General features: G+C 47.1%; 1 protein-coding gene across 2 annotated transcripts in view; it reads left to right on the top strand.

Annotated features, from left to right (window-relative positions):
• ZBTB7C (zinc finger and BTB domain containing 7C) overlaps positions 1-25,313 on the top strand; it is a 106,406-nt gene that overhangs the window by 73,216 nt on the left and 7,877 nt on the right. For both annotated transcript variants that reach the window (XM_054987093.1, XM_054987094.1), the window contains exon 2: positions 16,464-17,633. In XM_054987093.1, the coding sequence (XP_054843068.1) occupies positions 16,480-17,633 (1,154 nt within the window). In that variant the 5' untranslated portion in view covers positions 16,464-16,479. The remainder of the gene's footprint in view (positions 1-16,463; positions 17,634-25,313) is intronic.

Raw genomic sequence — 25,313 nt, 5'->3', positions numbered from 1 at the left:
ACGCGGTGTATAATTTTTCACAGCGGAGAAGCTAAAAGTTGAAAGGAGGAGTGGGTGGGAACAAACCTAACCCCCAGATAAATCTCAAAAACTGTAGATTGCAAAGCAAAGCAGCCAGGGGCGGGTTTGGCTGCGGTTTTCACAAATATAGTCTCTCGGGGTGTGTCCAGAGAAGGGCTGCAATAACAAACTTGGCCTGAATGCCACATGCCAAAAGAAGAGACAATAGTAGGTTCCCTCTCCCCCCCCCTCCTTCTTGTGGTGTGGCATGATGTGAGTGTTGATTTCTGGAGCTCACAAGGTGGTGCAAGAGATTTATGAGTCAAAGCCCGCCTCGGCTGGAATGTTTTGTGACTGGGGGAGTGGGCGTCTCGGAGGATTAATGGATTCTGGCTTTTACCTTGCAAGCTTGAATTTCAAACCAAACCCTGCGCAGGCTGGCTCGAAGTTATTTTCAGCGAGCCGTGGCAGCAGATTTACAAGCAGACCAGATACTTCCCCCCACCCAAAGCCACTGCATTCTGCCTTCTTCCCATAAACCACTACAGACACAATTTCTCACTCTTTGGGGGTTTCCTGAAGCCCCATGTGGGTGGATGAAATGGGCTGTAGCTCTTCTTCGGAGGAACAGTATGTGGGCCGGGCTGCAGACACGTCCTGGATTCAGAGAGGACAAGTGTCCCCCAGTTTCATTTCCTTTTCTGTTCGATATTGTCAATCATTTTAGATGTCCGTTTTTCACTGTTGGTTGTGTTGAATCTCTTGTGTTTCCTCCCTACACGCATTCTATGGATTTTAGATGCAATGTATTCAATATTTATGTTGCAGTGTACTTCTTTTACGTGCACCATATAGACACGGTATATAATCCCGATTTATCGACAGCCAAATAAAGTGGAAGGATATGTGCATTTTACAGGAAAAATGTGGTGCAGTGAAAGAACAAATACAGAATCTTTGGTTTGATTAGTATACAGAGGGAATGAAACCCAAATAGAGTGAAACGGCAGAGATCAGGATTTCAAAATCATTCCTAGTTGGGCTAAGACTAAAATCACACATGTATTGTAAAGGGCAGGAAGATGATAATAACTTCACCTTTGTGTGTGGTCATTTATAGATTCAGAAATCTGGGATGAACATATTTTTAAAAAGAAGACACATTGTTTTTTGCACAGGAAAAACCTGATACTTGCATGTTTAGAACTGCCTTACTGTTTGCACACATGCATACCATGTGCAGGAGAAGGGCTAAAAGCATGTGCGCATATGAATTCAGCAGAAGCTCACTGCCACAGAAAAATCAAAACAAGTTAAAACACAGGACATGTAACTGTGGGAAAGAGTGATTTAGCTGACTTGTGTTCCAAATCAGAAACGTTCCGCTTAAGATGAGATAAACACATGCTGCTCTTTGAAGCCTACGGAATGATTATCTGTAAGAGTTCTGGCATCAGTTGATGAAATGAGCTCTTTTCAGGAATCCGCTCACCTGCTGGGGTGCTATGGAATGTTCATGAACATTACAATTGCGCAGGCTTGAATTTTTAACAGAAGTCTGTAGACAGAGTGCATGGAAATGGGACTGTATTGTTTATAGAAAGAGGCTTAGCCACAGATGGAATAGATATCTTTCTAATTCCAAAGGTTTTCTTTCTAATGATGGCACATTAAGTTTTCCTTTTGAAAGACATCTGGAATAGAGAATGGTTATGGGATGCCAAACAATGTTATCCCCTGTACTGGGCTGAATGTGCTACAGAAGTGCTAGAACTAATCTTGTCACAGAACAGGAATTTTTGTATGGTTAGTTAAAGGAGTATGGAAACAAACTGGTGAAGGTTCCAGGTCAGTATTGAGCAAGGAGGATGAATGAACCTCTAAGAAGTCGTGAGAGCGAATGGAGAAAACTGGGATATCTTTCCATGCATTTGAGTGTTTCCTTTCATTTTCTGGCTTGGCTTTGTAGCACCTGAAGCTTGAATTGGAGTCTTAAGCTGGGCCTACCTTCTCCAGTTATTTGGTCCTGTTCTTATACAAAGGGTCATGGAGACAAATGTGACTACAGTAGAATTATGCAGGGTTTTACTCTCTGCTTCCTAGGCCCCGATTCTCAACACGCACATACCAGGTTTACCCATCAAGGAAAATGAGTTGAGAATGAGAACCCTGGGGAAGAACGTTGGGCTGCATGTGGGAGATCATAGAAAATCATGTTATAACAACAACAATAACAACATTTGATTTATATTACCACCCTTCAGGACAACTTAACGTCCACTCAAAGTGATTTACAAATGTGTTATTATTATCTTCACAATAATCACCCTGTGAGGTGGGTGGGGCTGAGAGAGCTCTGGAAGAGCTGTGACTGACCCAAGGTCACTCAGCTGGCTTCAAGCGGAGGAGTGGGGAATCAAACCTGGCTGTCCAGATTGGAGTCCTGCTGCTCTTAACCACGACACCAAACTGGCTCTCTTCCCTGTGGTTCAAAATCCCTGCATTTTTTTAAAAAAAATACAGAATCACAAGCAATGAGAAGGGGGTTGACCCTTTCTCCTTGGCGTGCTGGTTTCCCCTTTATGTGGAGAATTTTATGTGAAGGAACACTCGACTTCTGAAGTGGTACAGCCCATTCTACCACCTCGGGGTTCTGCACAGATTCTCTCGTATGTGTGAACCAGGCCCTAGAGAGGGGCTGCGTCAGACATAGCTACTTTGCCGTATTCTAAGTCTTTGTGTGTTAACAGTGGAACAATTTACTATTTTAAATCCTTAATCAGCTCACACTCCCCCTCCCAAGCCGCCTCTCTTTTGTGTTGCGTCTGGACTTGAATATGTTCCAGTTTGGGAGTGGGGGTAATAATTGTAATTCAGACTAAATGCTGCATCCTTTGGGTCTATTTTGGGGATTCTTTATCACTGGGAACAGAAACGACCCTGCCCTCTAATGGGACTGTGTGGGCGTCAAAGGAGGAGATAGGAAAGGAAACGTTTGTCCGGCTGTTCTGTGTCGCCTTCCGATGTCTCTCAGTCCCTGCCAGCTTCCCCCCTGCAGGGCTTGAGACTCTGAAGGTCATTGTTGAGTCCGCTGCAGCGTTTCACACAGCAATACCGAGATGTCACGGTATCACGCGGGGAAAGAAACAGAACCCGTTCCCCCCAACGCCACTTTCTACTCACATGCACAAATGTCACTCTTTAGAGAAGGGTCTGAGGAATTATCAGATGCAGAATGGGAGCAGGAGGCATCTTTTTTTTTGCAAAAGCTAGCTTCGTCCCCAGAAGGGCCAAATGGCACATAATGTTGGGGAGGAGGGTCCGTATTCAGATTTCACGGTGTATAATCGAACCTCAAAGAGCAACCACGGGAGGACCTGATTGGGAACCACCCCAAGCCAGGATCTACAAAGTCTGGGCGATTGCCGATCAGAGCCAACACGGAGCTAGGGGCAAGGTAGTGTCATATGTTGATATGCTACGGGGAGGAGCCGTAGCTCACTGGTAGAGCATCTGCTTTGCATACAGGAAGTCAGCGGCATCTCCAGTTGAAGGGTTTGGGATCCGGAAACCTTTCTTTGCCTGCAGAGCCAGTGCCTGTCAGCTGACCCAAACAGAGCATGGCGCTGACTCAGTGGAAACCAGCTTCAACACACATATGCACTCATGAGCACCAGGCTCCAAATTTTAAAAACAGACCCTGAATTTGGCTGAATAAAATTCCAAATCCCTAAGTACCAGCATCAAATATCTGCCTTTTGGATTTCTTTCGTTCTTCAGCCCCAACTTTCTTTGCATTCTTCAGCACAGAGGGGCTAAAGATTTCCAAGGCTGCACAATCCAGTGGGGGCTAAGCCAAGAAATAAAAAGATGGCCCTGAAAATAAGGCTAAAGCAAACTCCAGTACTTCTCTAGGGACTAAGGCACGATTCTCACTCAAGTGATAAACCTGCATCTCGGCTCTACCAATTGCTAGTGGGAGTTTACATTTTTGTATTCTCCTGTATGTAAAAAGCTCCCCGCATATAGAAAGTTAGCTTGTAAGGGAAAAGGCTCGGCAAGAGTCCTATGTACAGGGAACCTTTTTGTCCAGAGCAGCTTTAAATCTTGTCAGCCTTCCCCCCTATTAGGGTTGCCAACTCCAGGTTAGGAAGTTCTTGGTGATTTGAGTGGTGGAGCCTTGGGAGGTCAGGATTTGGGGGGAGAGGAACCTCAGAGAGGGACAATTCCAAAGAGTCCACCCTCTAAAACAGTCGTTTTCTCCACTGTCTTCTGAAGATCAGTTGTAGTTCCAGGAGATCGCCAGGCCCCCACCTGGAGGTTGGCAACCGTAACTTCTCTAGTCTAGTCTAGCTCACACACTGCACCTCTATGAGGACAGAGCCTTATAAGTTAGCAGGAAGCTGGGGGCAGCCTTAAAATAGGTTTATGCCCACATAAACAATATTGGTTTGCAAACGCAGCTGTTCCCAGCCCAGCTTGCCAGCTGTTTCCCAGGGCCTTGGCAGCTTGCTCCCACAAACCGAGCACCGAGCAAAGGCTACTTGGTAGTGGGGGTGTGCCAGAGATAACTTCAAGGCCTTGGATGCTTCATGATCTCCTGGGGGTGGGAGGGAGGGAGGGAGGGAGGGGGAGCGGCACGCGGGAGAACTCCTCTTCCCACGCCGTAAAGCTCTGCACGTTCAGGTGGCAGGACAGACACACGCTGTTGCTTCTTCCCTCCACGTCCTTACATAATTTCAGGGCCCCGATCCTGGCTTCCCTTTCCGTAGCTAGAGCAGCTTAAGAGTAACTGGATCGGGTCACGGTCTGCGTAGCCCAGCATTCTGCTTGTGATAGAAACAGACATCCGAGCATCTTTAAGGTACATTCACACTGTGCAAGAACTGGGTTCCAGTTTGATGCCTCCAGCCCAAAATGCTTTTTTAGGGTTGCCAGCTCCAAGCAAGGAAGTTCCTGGAGATTTGGGGAGAGCGGGGTTTGGGGTGGGGAGGGACCTCAGCAGGGTATAATGCCAAATAGTCCCCCCTCTAAAACAGCCATTTTCTCCAGGAGATCTGAGCTCTGTGGCCTGGAGATCAGTTGTAGTCCCAGGAGATCTCCAGTCACAACCTGGAGGCTGGTATCCCTAGCCTTTATAGAAAGCAGGTTTATTATAGGGGTGGGGGAGAAAGAGTGGGTAGCATCTAAAGGGGTATGAAGGGTAGCAAAATACAAAATCCAGGGGGAAGCATATTATCATTCAGCCTCTCAAATAAAACAATAATATTGAGCAAACTCAGCTAAGCATGCTTTACCTAAGTTGTAGAAGGTTCCTTAGAGCATGTACAGAGTTCCTTGTAGTACCAAGACAGTGGAGGAGTCCTCCTTAACCCCTGGTCCAGTGGTCTTGAGGTTTCCAGATGTTCCAAAGTTGGGACCATAGAAGAGTCCAGAGCTTCCAGATAATTATGGGTCATGGGGTCTGACCTAAGCCAGCCTCCTCGGTGAGATTGACTAGCAAATCTAACCAATCCCGAGCAAAGCTCCATCTCTGATGTCAGAGACTATTTCCACCAGTCAGAGAATTATTACAGGACGGTCCCACGATTTTAGTGGCTTCGCCCTAACATGACAAGAAGGGAATCTGCCCTTTATCAAAAAAGAATTCAGTTGGCCAGGTAGCCCTGTTGTGGAATGGATTATAAAGCGTTATTCTCATTTGGGAACGGCCTGCCCAGGATCCCGGCCTAGCCCTGACAGCTTCAAAGCCAGCATTTTCTAAGGATTTGGACCTGCTTTGGTTAGCGTTTCTGATCCCCACAGCCACACAGCACTTAGGGTTGCCAGCCTCCAGGTGGTAGCTGGAGATCTCCCGGAATTACAACTGATCTCCAGGTAGGGTTGCCAGCTCCAGGTTGGGAAATTCCTGGAGATCTGTGGGATGAAACTGGAGAAACCTGGAGAAAGGGGTTTGGGGAGGAAAAGGACCTTGGCATGGCATAATTCCATAGAGTCCACCCCGCCCCAAAGTAGCCATTTTCTCCAGGTGAACTGATCTCTGGGGCCTGGAGGCCAGTTGTAATTCCGGGAGATCTCCAGCCACTACCTGGAGGCTGGCAACCCTATCTCCACGCAACACAGACCAGTTCCCCTGGAGAAAATGGCTGCTCTGAAGGGTGAACTCTATGGAATTATACCCCACTGAGGCCCCGCAAAAGCTAAAAGAGCCCTGCCCCTCCCCAAACCTCTCCAGGCTCCACCCCTAAAACCTCCAGGAATTTCCCAAACTGCACCTGGCAACCCTAACAGCACCTAACTGTATTGATGTCATTTGGTGACAACAGTGATGCTCACTGAGTGTCCCTGGAGCCACATGTGGCTCTTTGACATTCTGTGTGTGGCTCTTCTGAACACTGTTCCCCAATATGGCACCTGCCGCAGGTTGCAAGAAAGTGGGTAAGGCCCTAGCTTGCTAGGGCTTGAGGTTGCCAGGAGATGCCCACCTTGAAAGAGCTCCCATTGGAGAAACGGGTAAGCTGCATGCCTTCCTGAGGTGCAGGCCTCATGCCAGGGGTGGAAGTCAATACAGCTCTGATGGTAATTGCAAATGGGGCTATTTGCAAGCCATGGAGTGAGTACCACTGATTTACACCCTGCTTTTCTTCTGAGAGAAGCTCAAGGCAGCTTCCAATAACATAATTTAAACCTAGGGTTGCCAGCTCCAAGTTGGGAAATTCCTGGAGATTTGGGGGATGAAACCTGGAGAAGGCAGGGTTTGGGGAGGGTGTAATTGCATAGAGTCCTTCCTCCAAAGCAGCCCTTTTCTCCAGGTGAACTGATCTCTGTGGCCTGGAGAACAGTTGTAATTCCAAGAGATCTCCAGCTACCTCCTGAAGGCTGGCAACCCTATTTAAACCATGTCATAAAATCATTGCAACCACGGCATGCACACAACACAACGGCAAGGTCAATAATCCAGTTGCCAGCCCTCTCCCCCAACAAAAAAGGGGAAAAAATGCCCTCCAGTGAAAAATCCCTGCTGGACATTCCAGCCCTGCATTGGTTTTGAAAGAAAGAAGGTTTCCTAACTTGCTCTGAGAATGGGCAGGAGGGCAAGCCATCAGGAGGGAATAATACCCATTATCTTAGCATCCTCCCATCCATATCCATACATTCTGACAGTTCCTAATTCGCCCTCTCCCCAACTTCGGCTGCTATGGAAATATCCTCTAAAATAAATAATCTGTGTTCTGAAACATACACTTTGGTATGCACTTTCTCAGGGACAAAATGTGCGTCCTTCTGTCCAATGAACTGATGCTGTTAAATTGATTTTATTACCCAGAAAGAGAACCTAATACCCAGCCGGCGACCAAAATATTGTATCCAACGTCTCTGGAAGGAAATGTCTTTCTTTTTCTGGACTGTCACAGGCGGGGGCTCTGCTGGAACATTTAACAGCTCAGCGATAAAAGGTGGAGGAACCGCCTCTATCAGGCATTCTTTTGGGGCGGAGGCCTGTTTTAAACTCTCCTTTCATTCTCCCACACGTTATCGAGAGGCGAGGCCGTTCCAGTGTTTATTTGACAATGCTTTGGGTAAGCAATAGAAACTTTGCACGAAAAAAAAACCCGCCCTACACTCAGTTCTTGGATTCTAAAAAAGTTAAGTGCTCACAGTCCACACGTATTAAATTGGAGTGGTAACTGTGATGAGCTGCAAAAACTCTTGTGTACCTAGCCATCTTTAAAACAAGGATTCTGACGTTGTCTGGCAGTTGGCTTCAGGCATTCCCCCCCTCCCTCCGTAAGATTGTTTTGCTGGCTGAGGTGAGTGAAAAGTAGAGAACAGCAATGGAGATCCTCTCTCTGTGGTGACAAAAAGAGAACTGAGGGAATGTCTAGTGGGTGGTCTCCCAAGAAAAAGGCAATCGAGACAATGGCCATACATTCACTTGTACCAAAAGTAAAAAGTATTCAATGTGTAAAAGAGAAGTATATTCCACAATGCAATGTTATATATATTTCTTTCTTTTGAAGTTTGTATGTAACGGGTATGGAAGGGCTTAAGTAAATGAGATGGTGGAGGGATCCTGAAATATCTCCTTAGCAATTTGGGGGGAGGGATCATCGAGTGGAGGAAGGAGAATTTAACTCTTTCCTCCCTGCACTGTTGTCCTGATCCCACACTGTCCCCTAGAGCTGCCGTTATGTGGGATCCTCCGTCGGGATGTCAGTCCTTCCGGCGTGCTGCCACGGGCACCTCAGGCAATGGCAGGAGGAAACGAGGGGAGAAGCGCACATCAGTGCTCTTACATTATTTCCAATAAAAACTGGAAGTGACATTGTGGACACTCTAGTATTTTACAAAAACTCTATGATAAAACCATAGAGTTTTTGTAAATGCTAGAGCATCTAAAGACGCCGCTTCCGGTTTTTACCAAAAGTGACCTCCGCACACTGCCGCAATGCTGGCACACCAAGCCCTACTCCCAATTTCTCCCAGAGGTTGCTGGCTGTAGCCGGGCAACCCTAGTCCTTAGAGGTATATTGTGTCTGAGACTGGATGATCCATTTAACTATTAGAGCTAGGAGCCATTAGCCAGCAACAGACTTGTGGTTGTTGTATTCACTTCTCTAAGTTCTAATGCCACTTTGCTCCCAGAGGCATGGGGCAGGGAGCAAAGATATTAGAAAATAAATAAGAAAATGGCCTGTTAGAATTCCATGTAAAACACTTCTTAGAGTTCTGGCCAGCTCCTATAGGCCTAGCTTTCCAAAGCCAGTCTAAATGGAAAGATCTTATAGGCCCCTTAGTTGCCTAAACTGCTTGGATCAGATACAGAATTCACAGCAATAGCCCCCTCTTGGTTGGCATGAAGCCACTTTGGTATTCTCTGTCTATGCATATGCATACATTTCTTCTGCGTTGCTTCGTTATGTTTCTGGATGAGGTCAGGAATGTCTTGGGTTGGCCCCAAAGCCGTTGCTGCCCTCAGTGTGGTTATTTCCATATGGTGATTTTGGTTTCACCAAATTATTTCAGGAAAGGAAGGCAATGTGAGGAGGATCGTTGTGAAAGGGTAAGCCTGCTTCATAATTACCCAGCAATAGCCACGTGTTGTACAAAGTGTAAATAAAACACATGAGTAGTAGGACATAAACAAACAAAAAAATTCAAATGCAGCTTCCTTATACTGAGGGCCAAACTGCACGTTACAAAATCCTCAGGTGTCTCTGGGTCTGCCATGAAGACTTCTAATCAGATGAAATTCAGCCCCTGAGCACATTTAAATCAGGTCCAAGTTGAGGGGGAGATGGTGTTTATGTTTTGCCTTGTGCCCTTTGTCCCAACCTGAAACGGTCCAGAGAGGTGCTATTTTCTCTGTTGGGGAAACCTACACATACTCCATCAGCACATGTAGAATCCCCAGTGGGGCAAACTGCATGCCCCAGGAACATGTCAGGTTGGGAAAATAATGCAGGGGGAAGGCTCAAGCACCCTCTTCCAACACACGACCATCTTGATCCAAAATGGGTACTGACTCTGAGTAGGGAGGCCATTTGGGTAGACAACTTCCTGACCTTTCACTTAGTCCCCCGCTGTTGCTTGACAGGACAATGTGTGTGTGTGGGGGGGGAAATGGGCTGGCTGAAATGCCTTCCCATAATACTGCAGCATCACTCCTATCTGCGCAACCAGAAGTGATGTCACCACGTCACAGGATACTGTAGGATTCTCTTGAAACTCTATGGTAAGAACCATAAGGTTTTGAATAGATGCAGAGAAGTTAGCCGTGTTAGTCTGTGGTAGCAAAATCAAAAAGAGTCCAGTAGCACCTTTAAGACTAACCAATTTTATTTTAGCATAAGCGAGAACTTGATTCTCGAAAGCTTATGCTAAAATAAAATTGGTTAGTCTTAAAGGTGCTACTGGACTCTTTAAGGTTTTGAATGAATCCTAGAACATCCTGCAACATGGTAGTGTCACTTCCAGTTACATAGCTAGAAATGAAGAGGTGGCAATACAATTTGCCATTAGGGCATGTCTTCCCCCACCTGTGTCCTGGGGGTTGCTGGACAAAGCAACCCTACTCCCATGTGTCTGAGAACTGAGTTTCCAGCCGTGAATGCCTAGAAAACATAGCATTTACCTAGGCCCTGAATCAGACACTGATCCATGTAATTCAATATTGTCTACTCTGCCTCTCAGTACAGGTCTTCTCCAACATTTACTACTAGAAACCCTTTAATCATCATCATCATCATCAAGAACCAGTTTGGTGTAGTAGTTAACAGCGGCCGGACTCTAATCTGGAGAGCCAGGTTTGATTCCCCACTCATCCTCTTGAAGCCAGCTGGGTGACCTTGAATCAGTCACAGCTCTGCCAGAGCTCTCTCAGCCCCACCCACTTAACAGGGTGATTGTTGCTGTGGGGGTAATAATAACATACTTTGTAAACCGCTCTGAGTGGGTGTTAAGTTGTCCTGAAGGGGGGTATATAAATCGAATGTTGTTGTTGTTGTCATTATTATTATTATTAACAACAACAACACTTCATTTGTATACCACTCTTCTGGACAGATCAGTGCCCACTCAGAGTAGTGAACAAAAGAGATGCCAGGGACTGAGCTTGTGGCCTCCTGTGTACAAACCATGTCCTCTGGCACTGAACTATTTCACTTCCGAAATTTTTTGGGGAAAGAAGGCGCTTTCCCCCAAGGATGCAGACAGCAAAGTACGTGCTGTTTCCCAGCACATGGGGCAACATGATTCTTGGTTGGTACATTGAATTGTCGCTGCCCGACTTCCTGTGCCATCTGAAGAGTTTTGCATCCAGCCCCACGACGATAGGTGGGCAGGTAGACTAGAAATTCCAGCAGAGTAAAACATGTATTGTTAGGGGTGGGGGTGAGATGGAGAGATGGAGGAAAGAGAAAGCGCGAGCAAAGAGCACAACAGCAGGAGAGATAATTAAACGAAGGTGGGGACTGAAAGCATGTCGAGAATAATGGGGGGTGGTTCCGTTTGTCGGGAACAGTCTAAATAAAGACTGCAGGCAGACAGGGGAGGGGAGGGGAGGGTGCAGGGCAGGGTGTGGAGCAAAATTGCAGAGGGCTTTGAAGGACAGGACAGGGAGTTCGGCGTCTGGCATGTGGCAGCGACGGCTGAGACATGGTGCTCCGGAGACATCTGGAAACTGCCTGTGTTGTTAATCATGTTTTTCTTTGGGAAGGAGCAAAGAAGAAGATATGGCAGCGATAGGGGCCATGAGAGAGTGTTAAGAGCACATGGGTGTATCTGCAGCTTTTGAGGATACGGGGACAGGATGAAGCAGAGGGGCCCAAGAAGCTGGCCGGACACAAAATGTGAGATAATTCCTCGAGTTTGTAACCAAGGTTGGGTACAGGCTGTTTGAAAAGCAAGTGGGGGAAGGAATAAAAGTTTTGCGATAAGAAAAGGTGAATTCTGTGACTGCCGTAATGGAGAAAATAATTTGCATGCTTTATTCTGCTTCTGATAGTCATGGAAGAAGAGGCAACATGGGGCACTGGGACTCCAACCTTTGTGAGCCTACAGACATTTTTATAAGATAGTTTAGGAGGGTAGCCATGTTGGTTTGCAGTAGAACAGCAGGATTTGAGTCCCAGTGGCACCATAGAAGCCAACAGGATTTTCAGAGAGTAAGCTTTTGCTTTTGCTTACACTCTGAAAGTCTCAAGGTTCCAGTGGATTCAAATCCTACCGCAGACATCTTTGGAATTCTGATAAAGCGTGGTAGGTGCAGCCATCGAACGGCTGCAGCAGAAGGCGAAGCCAACTACAAAATGGCGACTGCAACTTTCCTTCAGTCACACAGTAAAGATCCTCGTGCTGCGGTGGCAGCTGCTGCCAAAGCACTGCAAATCAAATCTCCAGTGGCCAATCAGAAGCCTTGCTGGGCAAAAGCCCCACCTGGCCCCTCCCACTTTTTAAAAACGTTTGGTGGGCACCAGAAAACATGTTGATCGGCATCAGGGGTCATTTCCTATAAAAAGAACTGCAGGAACTTATTAGCATAACTCATTAGCATAACTCATTAGCATATGCCACACCCCCTGACATCAGCCCTGCTTGCACCCAGTCAATCACTCTCTCAAGTCACAAATAAAAATAAAGCAGCATGAATTCCAAGCAGCTTGGGTTCCTTTGGAGCTCAGCACCACTCAGCTTCCAGTCACTCACTCATTTTCTCTCCCCCCCCCCCCCAGTCACAAATGAAAGTAAAGGAGCAGAGCGGAATGAATCCAAGCAGCTTGTGTTCCTTTGGAGCCCAGCACCACTCGGCTTGCGCTTATTTGCTCTCTCTCTCCCCCGCCCCTGTCACAAATGTAAGTAAAAGAGCAGAGCAGAAGGAATCCAAGCAGCTTACTGTTGCTTTGGAGCCCGGCCTGCGCTCGGAGGAAAAGAAATCACATGGGCGGGGACAAAACCCACGTGACCTCTTTTTAGACTTACCAGAACGCCGTTCCTGTGCGTTCTGGCTCCAAATGAGCCCTGATCGGCATCAAAACACCCACGGGCACCATGTTGGTGACTCCTGATCTAAGTCATTCAGCCTCAGTCCTCGGTTCTGATGTTGACCCAGGTGTTACCTGTGTAATGCGAAGCCTCTCGGGGGTGGGGCATGAGGGCTAGGAACTTGTTCCGATTTGAAAAGACATCAGATTCCAAATTCTATACTTGTGCAGTGTTAGTGGCAGATAAAATATAGCCCAATTTATAATCAGCAATGCGGGGATCTGAAGAGAAAAAAAACTCTAACAACGTTCAGGAAGAGAATTACCTGCTTTCCCTCTGCTTCAGTTTCTTTATGATGAGAGAAATGGGGGAAAGGAAGCATTACATTAAAAGCTTCCGTCATGAAAAATGTTCACATTGATTTTTCACTCCCATTATTAGCATTGTTATAAATTGCTTTGAATAGGAATGGCTGTATAGAAGTTTTATAAACATTTAAAAATCAATTTTCCAACAGCTTCCCGACAGTGATGAACTTTCTGTCTAAACGTCTAGGTGTATCTGTTTGGTGTATCTTTAGACTTTCTGTCTAAACGTCTAGGTGTATCTAGGTGTATCTTCGAGGCGGAAGAATAAAACGGAAGTTTGACTTCAACACTGAAGTTGAACCGGCAAACGTTTTAATGTTTCCTTTCGTGATACTTGCCCTGATCCAGCTCTGTGCATGAAAGCCTGTGTGCGCTGCAGTTTGGATGCACACTGACTGCACTATGCTTCGTGGTGGTGGAGCTGACTTATGGTGACCCCTGGCAGGGCTTTCATGGCAAGAGACTAACAGAGGTAGTTTGCCGTTGCTTGCCCCTGCACAGCAACCAGGGTCTTCGTTGGAATTCTCCCATTTGATTACTGACCAAGGCCGACCCTGTTTAGCTTCTGAGATCTGATGACATCAGACCAGGGCTCATTTCGAGGGGGAACGCGCAGGAATGCAGTTCCGGTAGTTCCCCATAGTGGTCACATGTCAGGTGGCCCCGCCTACCCGACTCTCTGCCATTTTGGGCCCATTTCAGCCTGGATTGGGGCTGAAACGGCCCGGATCGACCTTTGACGGGTGGTGGATCACTCTCTCACTCAGCAGTGGCCCGATCCTGACAGTTTTGGGCCCCTTTTTGGCCATTTTCAGCCTCTTTTTGCCATTTCGGGCCCAATTTCGGCCCTGAATGGCCAGGATTGGGTCCAAAACACCCAGGATAGGTGATATCAGGGGGTGTGGCATATGCAAATCAGTTATGCTAATGGAACACGTCCGGTGATGTCAAGGGGCATGGCATATGCTAATTAGTTATGCTAATGAGTTATGCTAATGAGTTCCTCCAGCTCTTTTTCTACGAAATGACCCCTGCATCAGACTCGCCCGGGCTATCCAGATTTGAGTGCATTGTGCTTAACTGGGACCAATTGAACTGGAGATGGGAAGGCTTGGTGGGAAAGAGGAAAAATTGGGGAACATGCAGTGTGTGTTTTCTCCCCGTGAGGCCTATTTTCTTCAGTTTTCCCCAAAGAAAAGTAGAAATTTTGAGAAACACTAAAAAACAAACAAAAACACCCCACTCCTGTGAAATGTCTCCCCCCCCCCTTTTTGAATGAGTGGAATGCTTTTTAAAAGAAGGTTTTACTCCATGAATATTTTTATGTAAGACAATCTACAGCTTTAGTGAACAATGCTTACTATGTATACTCTCTATATAATATTTTTGATATGTTTATTGGTTAGTCATGAATAGTATGTCCAAAATTAATGTGCTATAATATGTGTTATGATAATACATGATTGAAGAAGTCAGTGTTATAAAGGTTAACTCAGTATCTAAATTGAGACCCAGTTTGGTGTAGTGGTTAAGAGCGGCAGGACTCTAATCTGGAGAGCCGGGTTTGATTCCCCTCTCCTCTGTTTGAAGCCAACTGGTGACCTTGGGTCAGTCACAGCTCTCTCAGAGCTCTCTCAGCCCCATCCACCTCACAGGGTCATTGTTCTGGGGATAATAATAACAGACTTTGTAAACTACTATGAGAGGGGGTTAAGTTCTCCTGAAGGGCGGTATATAAATCGAATGTTGTTGTTAATAATAGTAATAGCAATAATAAATATTCTGCTAGCCTTATTGTGAATGTATCATGATATTATTTCTGTCCACATAACACACTTTCTTTTGTTTTGTAAAAAGCATTTTCCCTTTTCCTGCTTCCCAGATTTTATTTATTTATTTAGCAATGCAATCTTAAACAGAGTAACTCCAGTCTAAGCCCATTGGAATTATATCTCATTTTATCTCCTTAAACTCCGCACAGTTTACCATGCTGAACCACACTACAAGGACACAACACTTAGGTTTGCGCAGTACAGAAATTATACAATTAAATGCCAGATAGTTTAGATTTTTTTAATTCTAGCTGATGTATGTTTACTGCTGTTAAAGCAGTAAAATATATGTAGTCAAAATAAGTAATATGTATATTTTAATTTCCCCCAATAGATCCATTTTTCTTTATAGTGTCCAGAAATTTTACATCTCTACATTGAACTCCCTAGATACATTTTTTTTTTGATGTGCATGAAAATGCCGATTCCCATCCAAGGTTGTTGTTACACATGTCTGTGTGTGCATTTGCCGCAGAATTGCAGCTCATAAATAGGTTACAGGACTGGCATTACAGAACCATCTGCCCAAGGAAAGCTGGAGGGCGCCATCACTATCTGTCTTTTCTGGGCACATAAAAGAATCCTGTTCCAGAGAGTCTTTTGGGGAGTCCACTGGTGTTGGTGTACTTTTTGATGTTCACTTGAAGAACATAAGAAGAGCCCTGCCGGCCCATTCAGACCAGCATTAGGCTTGCTAGGTGCCAACTGGTGGTGGGCAAACTCTTGAGATTGCCCACCGTCAGCAGGCACCCTGGGCAAGTGCCGCAGGCACACTCCACATGCGCGAGAGGATGTCACTTCTGATCTAACTGGAAGCGAGGGCAACGAGACAGAACCAATCAGCCCCAAACATTGCAGAACTGCCGTGTTTGGGGACTGAATCGGCTCTGATGTGATGATATTGTTTCTGGTCACATCCGGTCATCATTGTGCCAACCGCTGTTAAATGCCTGCATGCCCTCCCACTGGTTGCCAGGCAACCCACCCAGCATGCTATCTCATCCAACCAGTTCCTCTGGAAGTCCAACAGGGCACAGAGGCTGAGGCATCTGCCTGATATTGCCTCCTAACGCTAGTATTTTTGGTGGAAGAGTATTCTAGACTGATTAGGCTCTATCTGTGGGTTGTTGGGATTACCGATACTGATTTCATTGTTCTGCTATAACTTTTTTTAAAATAAATTTTTATTATTAGTAACAAATAACAAATAATAATAACCATTACACGTATAGCATATAGACAATTAAACAACACAAAGTTAACCTCATATCCTCTTCAATTACCAGGAGGATATCTATTTGATTTCATATTTGAACTAGCAAAGTATCCATTGTTTGTTATAGATTGTAGTACTTTCAATTTAGGTTGTAGATTGTTCTTTTCAAGGTAATCCAAAAAGGGAAGCCATTTTTCAATAAAACCATTATTTTCTGTAAATTGTTCTGCATTTTGTAAGTCGTTGCTTATTTTTTCTAAAATAAAATGATTCCAAACTTTGGAAAACCAAGTCTCAAGTGTTGGTAGTCTTTCTGATTTCCAAACTGTCGCTATAAAGAATGAAGCAATAAGTTCCTTTCTCATTTTAGGAATATGTATATTTTCCATTGTTCTGCTATAACTTGATGCTGCATCTATAGGCCACCTCGAGAAAGGCAGGGTATAATGATTTTAATAAATGTTTTCAAAGATTCCCCCCGCTCGCAACGTTTTATAACTTCTGCCTTTATGAATAAATATGAATGTGCTCATTCATTATTTTTGTGTGTCTCTCTTCTCCTAGGGCTCTAAATGAGAATATGGCCAATGGCATTGAAGACCTGATTGGGATCCCATTCCCAAACCACAGCAGCGAAGTTCTTTGTGGCTTAAACGAGCAGCGGCACAATGGCCTCCTCTGCGATGTCATCCTTATTGTCCAGGACCAAGAATATAGGACCCACAAGTCTGTCTTGGCTGCCTGCAGCCAGTATTTTAAGAAACTCTTCACTACCGGCACTTTAGCGGACCAGCCCTATGTTTACGAGATTGACTTTGTCAAGCCTGAAGCACTTTCGGCAATCCTAGAGTTTGCCTACACCTCGACCCTCACCATCACCACCTCAAACATCAAGCACATCCTCAACGCGGCTAAGATGTTGGAGATCCAATGCGTTATCAACGTTTGCCTCGAAATCATGGAGCCCGTCGAAGAGGAAGAAGAGGAGAAAGAGGAGGAGGAGGAAGAGGAGGACGATGAGGAAGAGGAGGAGGAGGAGGAGGAAGTAGAAGACTTTGCAAATCAGAACTTGACGGATGTCCCAGACGTAAGCTGTCACCAAAGTCCTTCGAAATCCGACCTTAGCGAAGAAGTGTACACAGAAACTCCTAGTGAATTCCCCAACCGCTTCCCGTCCAACAGCTCTAACGGCTCCCTGGGGGTGATCAGAGACTTCTCTATCGAGTCCCTGCTGAGGGAGAACTTATATCCTAAATCAAGCATTCCAGAACGGAGACCCGCTTTGTCTCCATTTGCACCCGACTTCTTCCCTCGCCTATGGAATGGAGAATTTGGCCCCTTTTCCCAAGTGGAAGACCAGCAACTGGAAAACGGTCCCTTAGATCTAGTGATCAGGAAGAGGAAAATCAAGGAAGAAGAGAAAGAGGATCCCCCTCCAGCACCATTCCCCAGCGACCTCTTCAAGGACATATTTGCCAACAATCCAACAGCTCACTTGGGACACATAAAGGCTGAAAACGATTACAGCGCTTATCTCAACTTCCTCAGTGCCGCCCACTTTGGGGGAGTCTTCCCTCGGTGGCCGGAAGAAAGAAAGATCAAACCCAAGGCTTCACAACAGTGCCCCATTTGCAACAAGATCATCATGGGTGCAGGGAAGCTGCCGCGGCATATGAGGACCCACACAGGAGAGAAGCCATATATGTGCAATATCTGTGAAGTCCGCTTTACCAGGTCTGCATGCGCTTTAAAAAAACCCGCTGTGATCAGGGAAGAGATGACTCCTTTGTTTATGCATGAAATGTATAGTCCTGAAATGTCTGTAATTGTGTGGAAAACAGAGAGGGACAAAAGACAGGCCCGTGTGGTAACTTCCCCTTTGTGTAGACCAGGGTTTTCCAACATGGCACCCATGGGTGCCATGGCTGCCTCAGGCGCGTTCCAAGGAACTCACCATATACTTCATGAAAGTAAGAGGAGCCAGTTTGGTGTAGCGGTTAAGAGTGGCAGGACTCTAATCTAGAGAGCCAGGTTCAATTCTCCACTCCTACTTGAAGCCAGCTGGGTGACCTTGGGTCAGTCACAGCTCTCTCAGAGCTCTCTCAGCCTCACCCACCTCACAGGGCAATTGTTGTGGGGATAATAGCAGCACGCTTTGTAAACCGCTCTGAGCAGGCGTTAAGTTGCCCCGAAGGGTGTTATATAAATCAAATGTTGTTGTTTTTATTGAGAAGGTAGAACTATCACTGGCTGCCTTCGTATAAATAAAGGGGCTTTACACTTGGATTCTCTCCACTGGAGAAGGATCCTTGTGAGGCAATGAGGACCAGAGAACATCATAGCAATGGGGACACTTCCCCTCACTGCTCATTGTTTTCTGTTATCCCCCCCCCCTTTGGGCGTCTTCTGTGTCTGTGTGTGCTTATATTTCCCACATCCCTTCCTCTTGTGTGTGTTTGTGTGGTTGGCTCTGCCTTCCATAGCAGCCATTTTGTGTTTTACTCTCTTTTCTGTGGCCACCATTTTGTGGTGACGCCTGCTCCCCTGCCTCAAAATTCCAAAGGTGACCACAGACTCGAAAAGGTTGGGGAGCCCTGTTGTAGATAGTCTGCCCAAATTTTGCCAGAGTGGTACTGTTCCTCTCTCAGAATAGATGTCAGCTTTTGCTAAACACATGACAGATAGTAAATCAGAAAGAGAAGCAGTGGGACGCTTGAGGAGGTTATTAAGGTGGAAAATTAAATCACCCATCAAAATTAATGTCACTTTTAAAGGGAAAAATGACAAATGAAGACCAGCCCATTTCAATGTCTGGGGATGCGCCCAAATGGCATCTTCTGCTAAGAAATATGGAGTGCAATCCAGTGAGGTGTTCAGCCTGTCACATGCCAATGAAAAACAATGGCTGTTTCCACATGGCTTACCTTGTTCCGGAGAACAGCGAAATCTTGAGCGAAATCTCGTGTGAAGATGCTGTTATCGCGTCTTCTCATGCGATAACAGCGTCTTCTCACGCGATTTTGCACGATAACAGCGTCTTCTCGCACCATTTCGTGCGAGATTTCGCTGTTTTCCGGAACAAGGTAAGCCGTGTGGAAACGGCCAATGTTTCATTGAAGCTGGCCGAGCAGAACCTGCCACTGAATTGTGCCTTTTGGATCCATCCATCCCTTTTCCTTCTGCCTTTAACGGCTCCCCAAAATGTGCCTCCTGAGACAACCACCTTGCAGTATCCCAGGCCAGAGCCACCTGCGGCTTCATCATAGTTCTAGTTCCCAAAACGAGCAGCTTGAGGCCTCTGCAGAGGTTTTATTAGGAGCAGATGCGCCTGGCATGATGCAAGTCTTGTTAAAGGCCAGATACTTCTGGGCTGCGTCGTGATTTTCTGTTTGCACATGGTTGCAAAGACAGGCAAAGAATGGGGAGGCAGGAGCACCCCAGGAACCTGCATTTGTCAAGCTTTGCTGGAATTCATATATGATCCTGCAGCTCTGTTGGGAATTAGCCTTCCCCTTTCCCTTTCCCAGCTATAAGCTTCAATATCACATTCTTGCTGGAGAGTATTATTCTACTTAAAGGCCCTGCTCATTAGCCATTAATTATCCTCCACGAGAACAGACCCAGGGATTTATTTGCCTCTGCAGTCCAATTGAATTCATAGAGCTTTCCGAGCGACATTTGAAAGGGCTTTTGTGGTAGAACAGCAGGCCTGCAGAACCTGCCCAGAGCCGAAAAAGGGGCAAATTTGACTCTCCCTTGGGGACTGACAAGGGGATCCAGCAAAAGGGGTAGAGAATTGGTTTGGCTGCACCGATCCAACACCAAACACACTTAGGGGAAGGAAGAGAACTGTTCCTGTTGGCAGCAGGGGATAGGACTCAAAACAGTGGGTTTAAACTACAGGAGGGAAGGTACCAGCTGGACGTTAAGAAAAACTTCTTCACGTTAAGAGTGATTCCGCAGTGGAATCGGCTGCCCAGGGATGTGGTGGGTCCCCCCTCATTGGCAGTCTTCAAGGAGCAGTTGGACGAATATTTGTCAGGGATGCTTTAGGCTGTTCCTGCATTGGGCAGGGGGTTGGACTGGATGGTCTGTAAGGCCCCTTCCAACTCTAGGATTCTATAATTCTACAATTTTGTCCAAAAGCATTGTAGGAAGGAAGTCATTTTTCTTCTTTGAAAGGCTCTGAACTCGTCTATGTGTATAAAAGCGTTGCCTCTTAAGTCAAGCTGTTGGCCTTTCTAACTGGTATTCTGTGCTTCGAGTGGCAGCAGCTTTTCAGGATCTCAAGCTGGGGTCCTTCCTAGCTCTGCTCTCAGAGTGAGCAAGAGGGGCTGAGGAACTGAACTTGTAACCTTCTGCATGCCAAACCTGTGCCCTGTCACTGATCTGCAGTTCCACCCCTTTCAGTAAGAGCTTATTCATGCTCCCTGAATAATATTCGTGTTTGGCCTTGAATGTATTTAATGGTCTCGCCAGCAGTTCGTATCAGCAGCCAAGGCCTGTGCCTACAAGCATTGAGTATAAGGTCATCCTCGGGGGGGGGGAGTGTCAGAAAAGCCTACACATGTTGCGTCAGCCCTGTGGCAAGCAGGCCATGCATGCACAGCCCTATCACCCACTCTCAAAACATCCGCGGTTGTGATGCTGTGTTGAGTCCTCCATGACTTGGGAGTTGGCACCTGTTCAGGTGTCCTCTGTGGCTTCCACATGCCAGATTGGTTGTGTGAATGCGATGCTTGCAAGAGTGCATGTGACCATAACACAGGGATGGCCAGTTTGCGGATTCTCAGGAGCGCCTGTATTTTTAAGATCGCCGTCAAAGAGCAAGAACGATATCATGTTGCAAAAATGAACCCCCATTAAAGGGGTTCATTTAACCCCCCCTTTAATGCGGTGCAGCCTTTGTAGCTATGGAGCGCGTGTGCTTACGCATGACTGGGGCCTTATATGGATTAAAATGGTACAGCTTTTGAAGGCAGTTTTTCCTTTTGAGTAAATCTGCAAACAAGCTATTTAAGTTGTGTCTTGATTATAAAAAGTAGAAACAGCTCGGAAGGACCACGGGGACCTGATAGTTGGCAGCTGGCCAGCATTAGTCTTAGGAGTAGTCTATGACTGGCAGACTGTTGCAAACAAAATGTAAGATAGCGAAAGCCCCATTGTCCTTTCAAAAGAGCTGTATCATACCCAGCGCTGACTCAGAATTCCCTGGACTGGTATCAACATGTAAAGCTGACTGTGAGACAATTCACAAATCTATTCTGCACATCGTTGAGTGATCCCCGTCCCCCTCTCCCCGCACCGTGCCCGGATTGCATCATGCGTATTGCAAACTATTTGAATTGTTCCTTCCCCAAGCACAAACCATCACCTTGCACGCTGGCACAAATCTTCCTAGAATGAACGGGGGCTGAGCTGGGACATGGGAACATTGCGGCCTTATTAGAAACAGTTCCTATGGCATAAGCATAGTCGCAATGTCCCTGGCCCGAGGAGGTGAAAGGAGAGAAGAAGGGTAAGAGAGAAACCTTGGTCATATGTCACAGCGAACGTGCACGCATCCTGCAGTACCTTCACTTGAACAATGAAACCTGGAACCAGCACCAAGATATACGTGGGCTTTAAATCATGCATGCAGCTGTACATGCATTGAATGCAATACGAGAATGACGTGATGTACATGCAAAGAAAACTCAAGTGTGCGCTGTACACAGATTGTACCTGTGTTTGATGGAAATGGTGTACTGGGGGCCAAGCTACACATGACGAATGACACTTGAACGGCAAGTGGATTGATTGGAGGGCAAGTGAACAGGGAGAAATACACTTGCTGTTCAAGTGTCATTCGTCATGTGTAGCTTGGCCCTGAGCTAGAGTGACGGGAATAACTAGGGGTGATTGTGAAGTGCAGATTTCTTGGCATGTTGGAATGAAACCTTGTAGGGGGAGCGGCATGCTCCAGTTTCGGCTCGAAGGAAATGATTCAGGCGTCCCTTTGCACAATTGCACAAAGGTGCTAGCCACCCGTATGGATGTCATGAACAGTGACTGCATGTCCCAGCAGAGTTTGGGTAGAAGTTGAAGCAGCCGTGCGTGCTTCTTTCAATAGAACTGTAGCCTAGTCCCTCGGGTGCAGTCAGTGATGCCAAAACCAGGGAACTTCTGGAGCCTCAGCCCATTTCTGTGCAGTCTCCTGCCTTAGGCAAGAGCTCCACGTTTTGTCCGACCAGGATCCATGCGATGCAGGAACAACTCCCACAGTGAGGCAGACAGGATAGGCTGTTGCCGTCAAGCAACTTGGGGGCACCAAGGACAGAGGAGGCTGGACAGCCGTGTCCAGAGTTCCAAGACGGTTCTAGGAGATTCTGCATGCTTACAGCCAGGCTGACCAACCGTCTTTCCGTCGCAGTACTATCTTGCCAAATTGGCGGTGACCCTCCAAGACGTCTAGCAGATGTCTTTCTAATCCCAGCTGAGGTACCGGGCACTGAATTTGGAAGCTTCGGCGTGCAAAGCGACTGCTCCATCGCTGAACGCTGCTCCTTCCGGAGAGCCCTGCACTGGTTAGAGGGTCAGACTAGGACATTTTCTAATCTCCTGGATGGCCTGAGACCTCTCTTGGCCTAATCTACCTTGCAGAGTTGTTTTGAGCTTTTAATGAAGATCCGTATAGACCTCCATGAAGGAAGAGTGGGGCAAAGGTTCACTAAATAAATAAAAAAGAAGCAAGAAGTGTGCGATGCTGTCTCTATGTTTGTGGTGGCCTGGCTGGTGTTTAATAGGACAGGTGGTGGTGGTGGTGGAGAGTGCCCTCAAGTCAGAGTCGACTTATGGTGACCCCTGGGGGGAGGGGCGTTTCAAGGCAAGAGACTACCAGAGGTGGTTTGCCATTGCCTGCCTCTGCAACCCTGGTCTTCGTTGGAGGTCTCCCATCCAATTACTAACCAAGGAATAGGCCTGATACCCACTGTTATTTCGGGTGGCCTCTGTCTTGTATGTAGGGATTTTTTTTCCTTTGGGGGAAAAACAAAGGTGCAGAACAAAGCTTGTGTTTTGTTTTGTGGCCACAGACTCGTAAAGCTACTACTCTGGAATTAAGTTAGTGGAAGACACTTAGGGAAGGGCTCAAGGGGACAGCCCCAGCTTTGCATGCCGAAGGATCCAATTCTGGTGTGCGCGCATCTGTGCCTTACGAGGCTGTCAAGCAAAAAAACCCAGGAAAGCAGGGCTGTGCTGCATTGCCTGCATGTGTGGTGGTCAGGATCACACCGAAGCCGGTGGTTGTATTTAGAATCATAGAATCATAGGGTAGGAAGGGACCTCCAGGGTCATCTAGTCCAACCCCCTGCACAATGCAGGAAATTCACAACTACCTCCCCTTTCCCCCACCCACTCACCCAGTGACCCCTCCTCCATGCCCAGAAGATGGCAAAACACTGTCAGGATCCCCAGCCAAACCGGCCTGGGGGAAATTGCTACATGATCCCAAGGAGGCGATCGGCCTTCCCCTGGGCATGTAAGAAGGGGCCATGAGAACTAAGTACTGATGTAACCCTTCCTGCCCTCCCTTTCACGCAGGGCCGGATCTAGGGTTGCCAGCGCCCGGTGCAACCCTTGCCCGGCCCTCTGTGAACACGCATAGTGCCTGGTGCACCGCGGAGCTGGCGGCGTGAGCGTGCGCTGGGGTGGCCAGCTTGCCGCGTGGGTGGCTGAGCACAGGGCTGGGGAGGTCCTGCGCACGCGGCAAGCCAGCTGCTCCATTGGCGGGGCAGGCAAGGGCTTCCCAACCCTGTGCTCAGCCTCCCACGCGATAAGCTGCCAGCTCTGGCACGCTCCCGGCGGCTGGCAGCCACACCCGGCACCCCCTCTTTGGTGGCGCCGGGGGCAGGCTACCCCCCTGCCCCCCCTCGATACGGCCCTGCTCTCACGATCTGCCCAGGTTTACAGGATCAGCATTGCTGTCAGATGGCCATCTAGCCTCTGCTTAAAAACCTCCAAAGAAGGAGAGCCCTGTGCATTTAACCTCGTGATGCAGATCCTCAGTTTGCTCTGGCACACAGCCCCAAGTGAAACCTCCAGTTTGGGGTACTTTTCGGCACACACTTCACTGCAATACAAGCTTTCTCAATGTAAGGGCCCGTGGTGCCATTACGTGGGGTTGCGCTGCCACCTGCTGGCCTCAGACATTCACAACGCTCGTTTGGAAATGGGTGTCTTGATCTAGCCGTGTGGCTCCTCTTTGCTTGGGGTATCGAGATAGTTTCTGCAATTATTTTTAAAAATTGTGTTTGTAATTACTGTGAAAAATAAGAGTGTTTTGCCTGCTTTCTTTAATGAGGAGGCTTCTCCTCAGGGTGCAGAATTCTGTCATCTGGTTGCTCTGGGCCAAGTCTCAGCACAAAAGAGCAAGAGTCCAGTGGCACCTAGAAGACTAGCAAAATCTTTGGGAGGGTATGAGCTTTTGTGAGTCACAGCTCCCTTCTTCAGATACAGCTAGAATGTGAGTCCATTTAGCCTTATATCTTGGTGAGTGGAGTGATTTCAGATGTGGAATGACAACAGCAGGTAAATGACAAAAGCCAGTGGATGATAATAGCAGGGGTGATTGGATAGGGTGGGGAATGCAGAGGGGTGGTGGGTGTGGAAAAATCAGCATTGGCAATGAGACAGGAAGCCTGGGTCTTGATTCAATCCAGATGGAAGTGTCGTCTTGAGCTTCATTATCAGTTGCAATTCAACAGTCTCTCTTTCTAATTCTCTTTGAAATTCCTCTCTACAGGGCTTTTTTCAGCTGGAACGTGGTGGGACAGAGTTCTGGCACCTCTTGAAAATGGTCACATGGCTGGTAGCCCCGCCCCTGGTCTCCAGACAGAGGGGAGTTTAGATTGCCCTCCGCGCTGCTGGAGCAGGGTGATTTAAACTTTTAAAAACTCCCCCCTTGTTCCAGCTGATCCAAAGTGACGTCATTGGCCCTGGGAGCATGCATGCACTTTGCGCGTGCACATGTGGTACCAGGGGCACCACCTCCCGCCAAGAGTTGCCCCCTGTGCTGGCAACTCACCGAGTTCCACCACCTCTTTTCCCAGAAAAAAAGCCCTGCCTCTCCGGATAACTGAAATCACTCCATTCGCCAAGATGTAAGGACAGACGGACTCACATTGTAGCTGTATCTGAAGAAGTGAGCTGTAACTCACAAAAGCTCATACCCTACTACAAATTTTGTTAATTCCATAGGTGCAACTGGACTCTTTCTCTTTTCTACTGCTACAGACTAACGTGGCTACCCATCTAGACCTTTATCCTATTGTTGATGCTTTCTTCCAGTGCAAGGAGCTTTCTGCTGATGTTTGACAGCGATGAGGGGCAGATGTCATTCCCATAGCCTTCCCTGTCTTTCCCAGGCTGGCTACC

Source organism: Eublepharis macularius, chromosome 8, assembly GCF_028583425.1.
Source record: "Eublepharis macularius isolate TG4126 chromosome 8, MPM_Emac_v1.0, whole genome shotgun sequence".
Classification (NCBI taxonomy): domain Eukaryota; kingdom Metazoa; phylum Chordata; class Lepidosauria; order Squamata; family Eublepharidae; genus Eublepharis; species Eublepharis macularius.
This window is presented reverse-complemented; position numbering and strand designations above follow the sequence as displayed.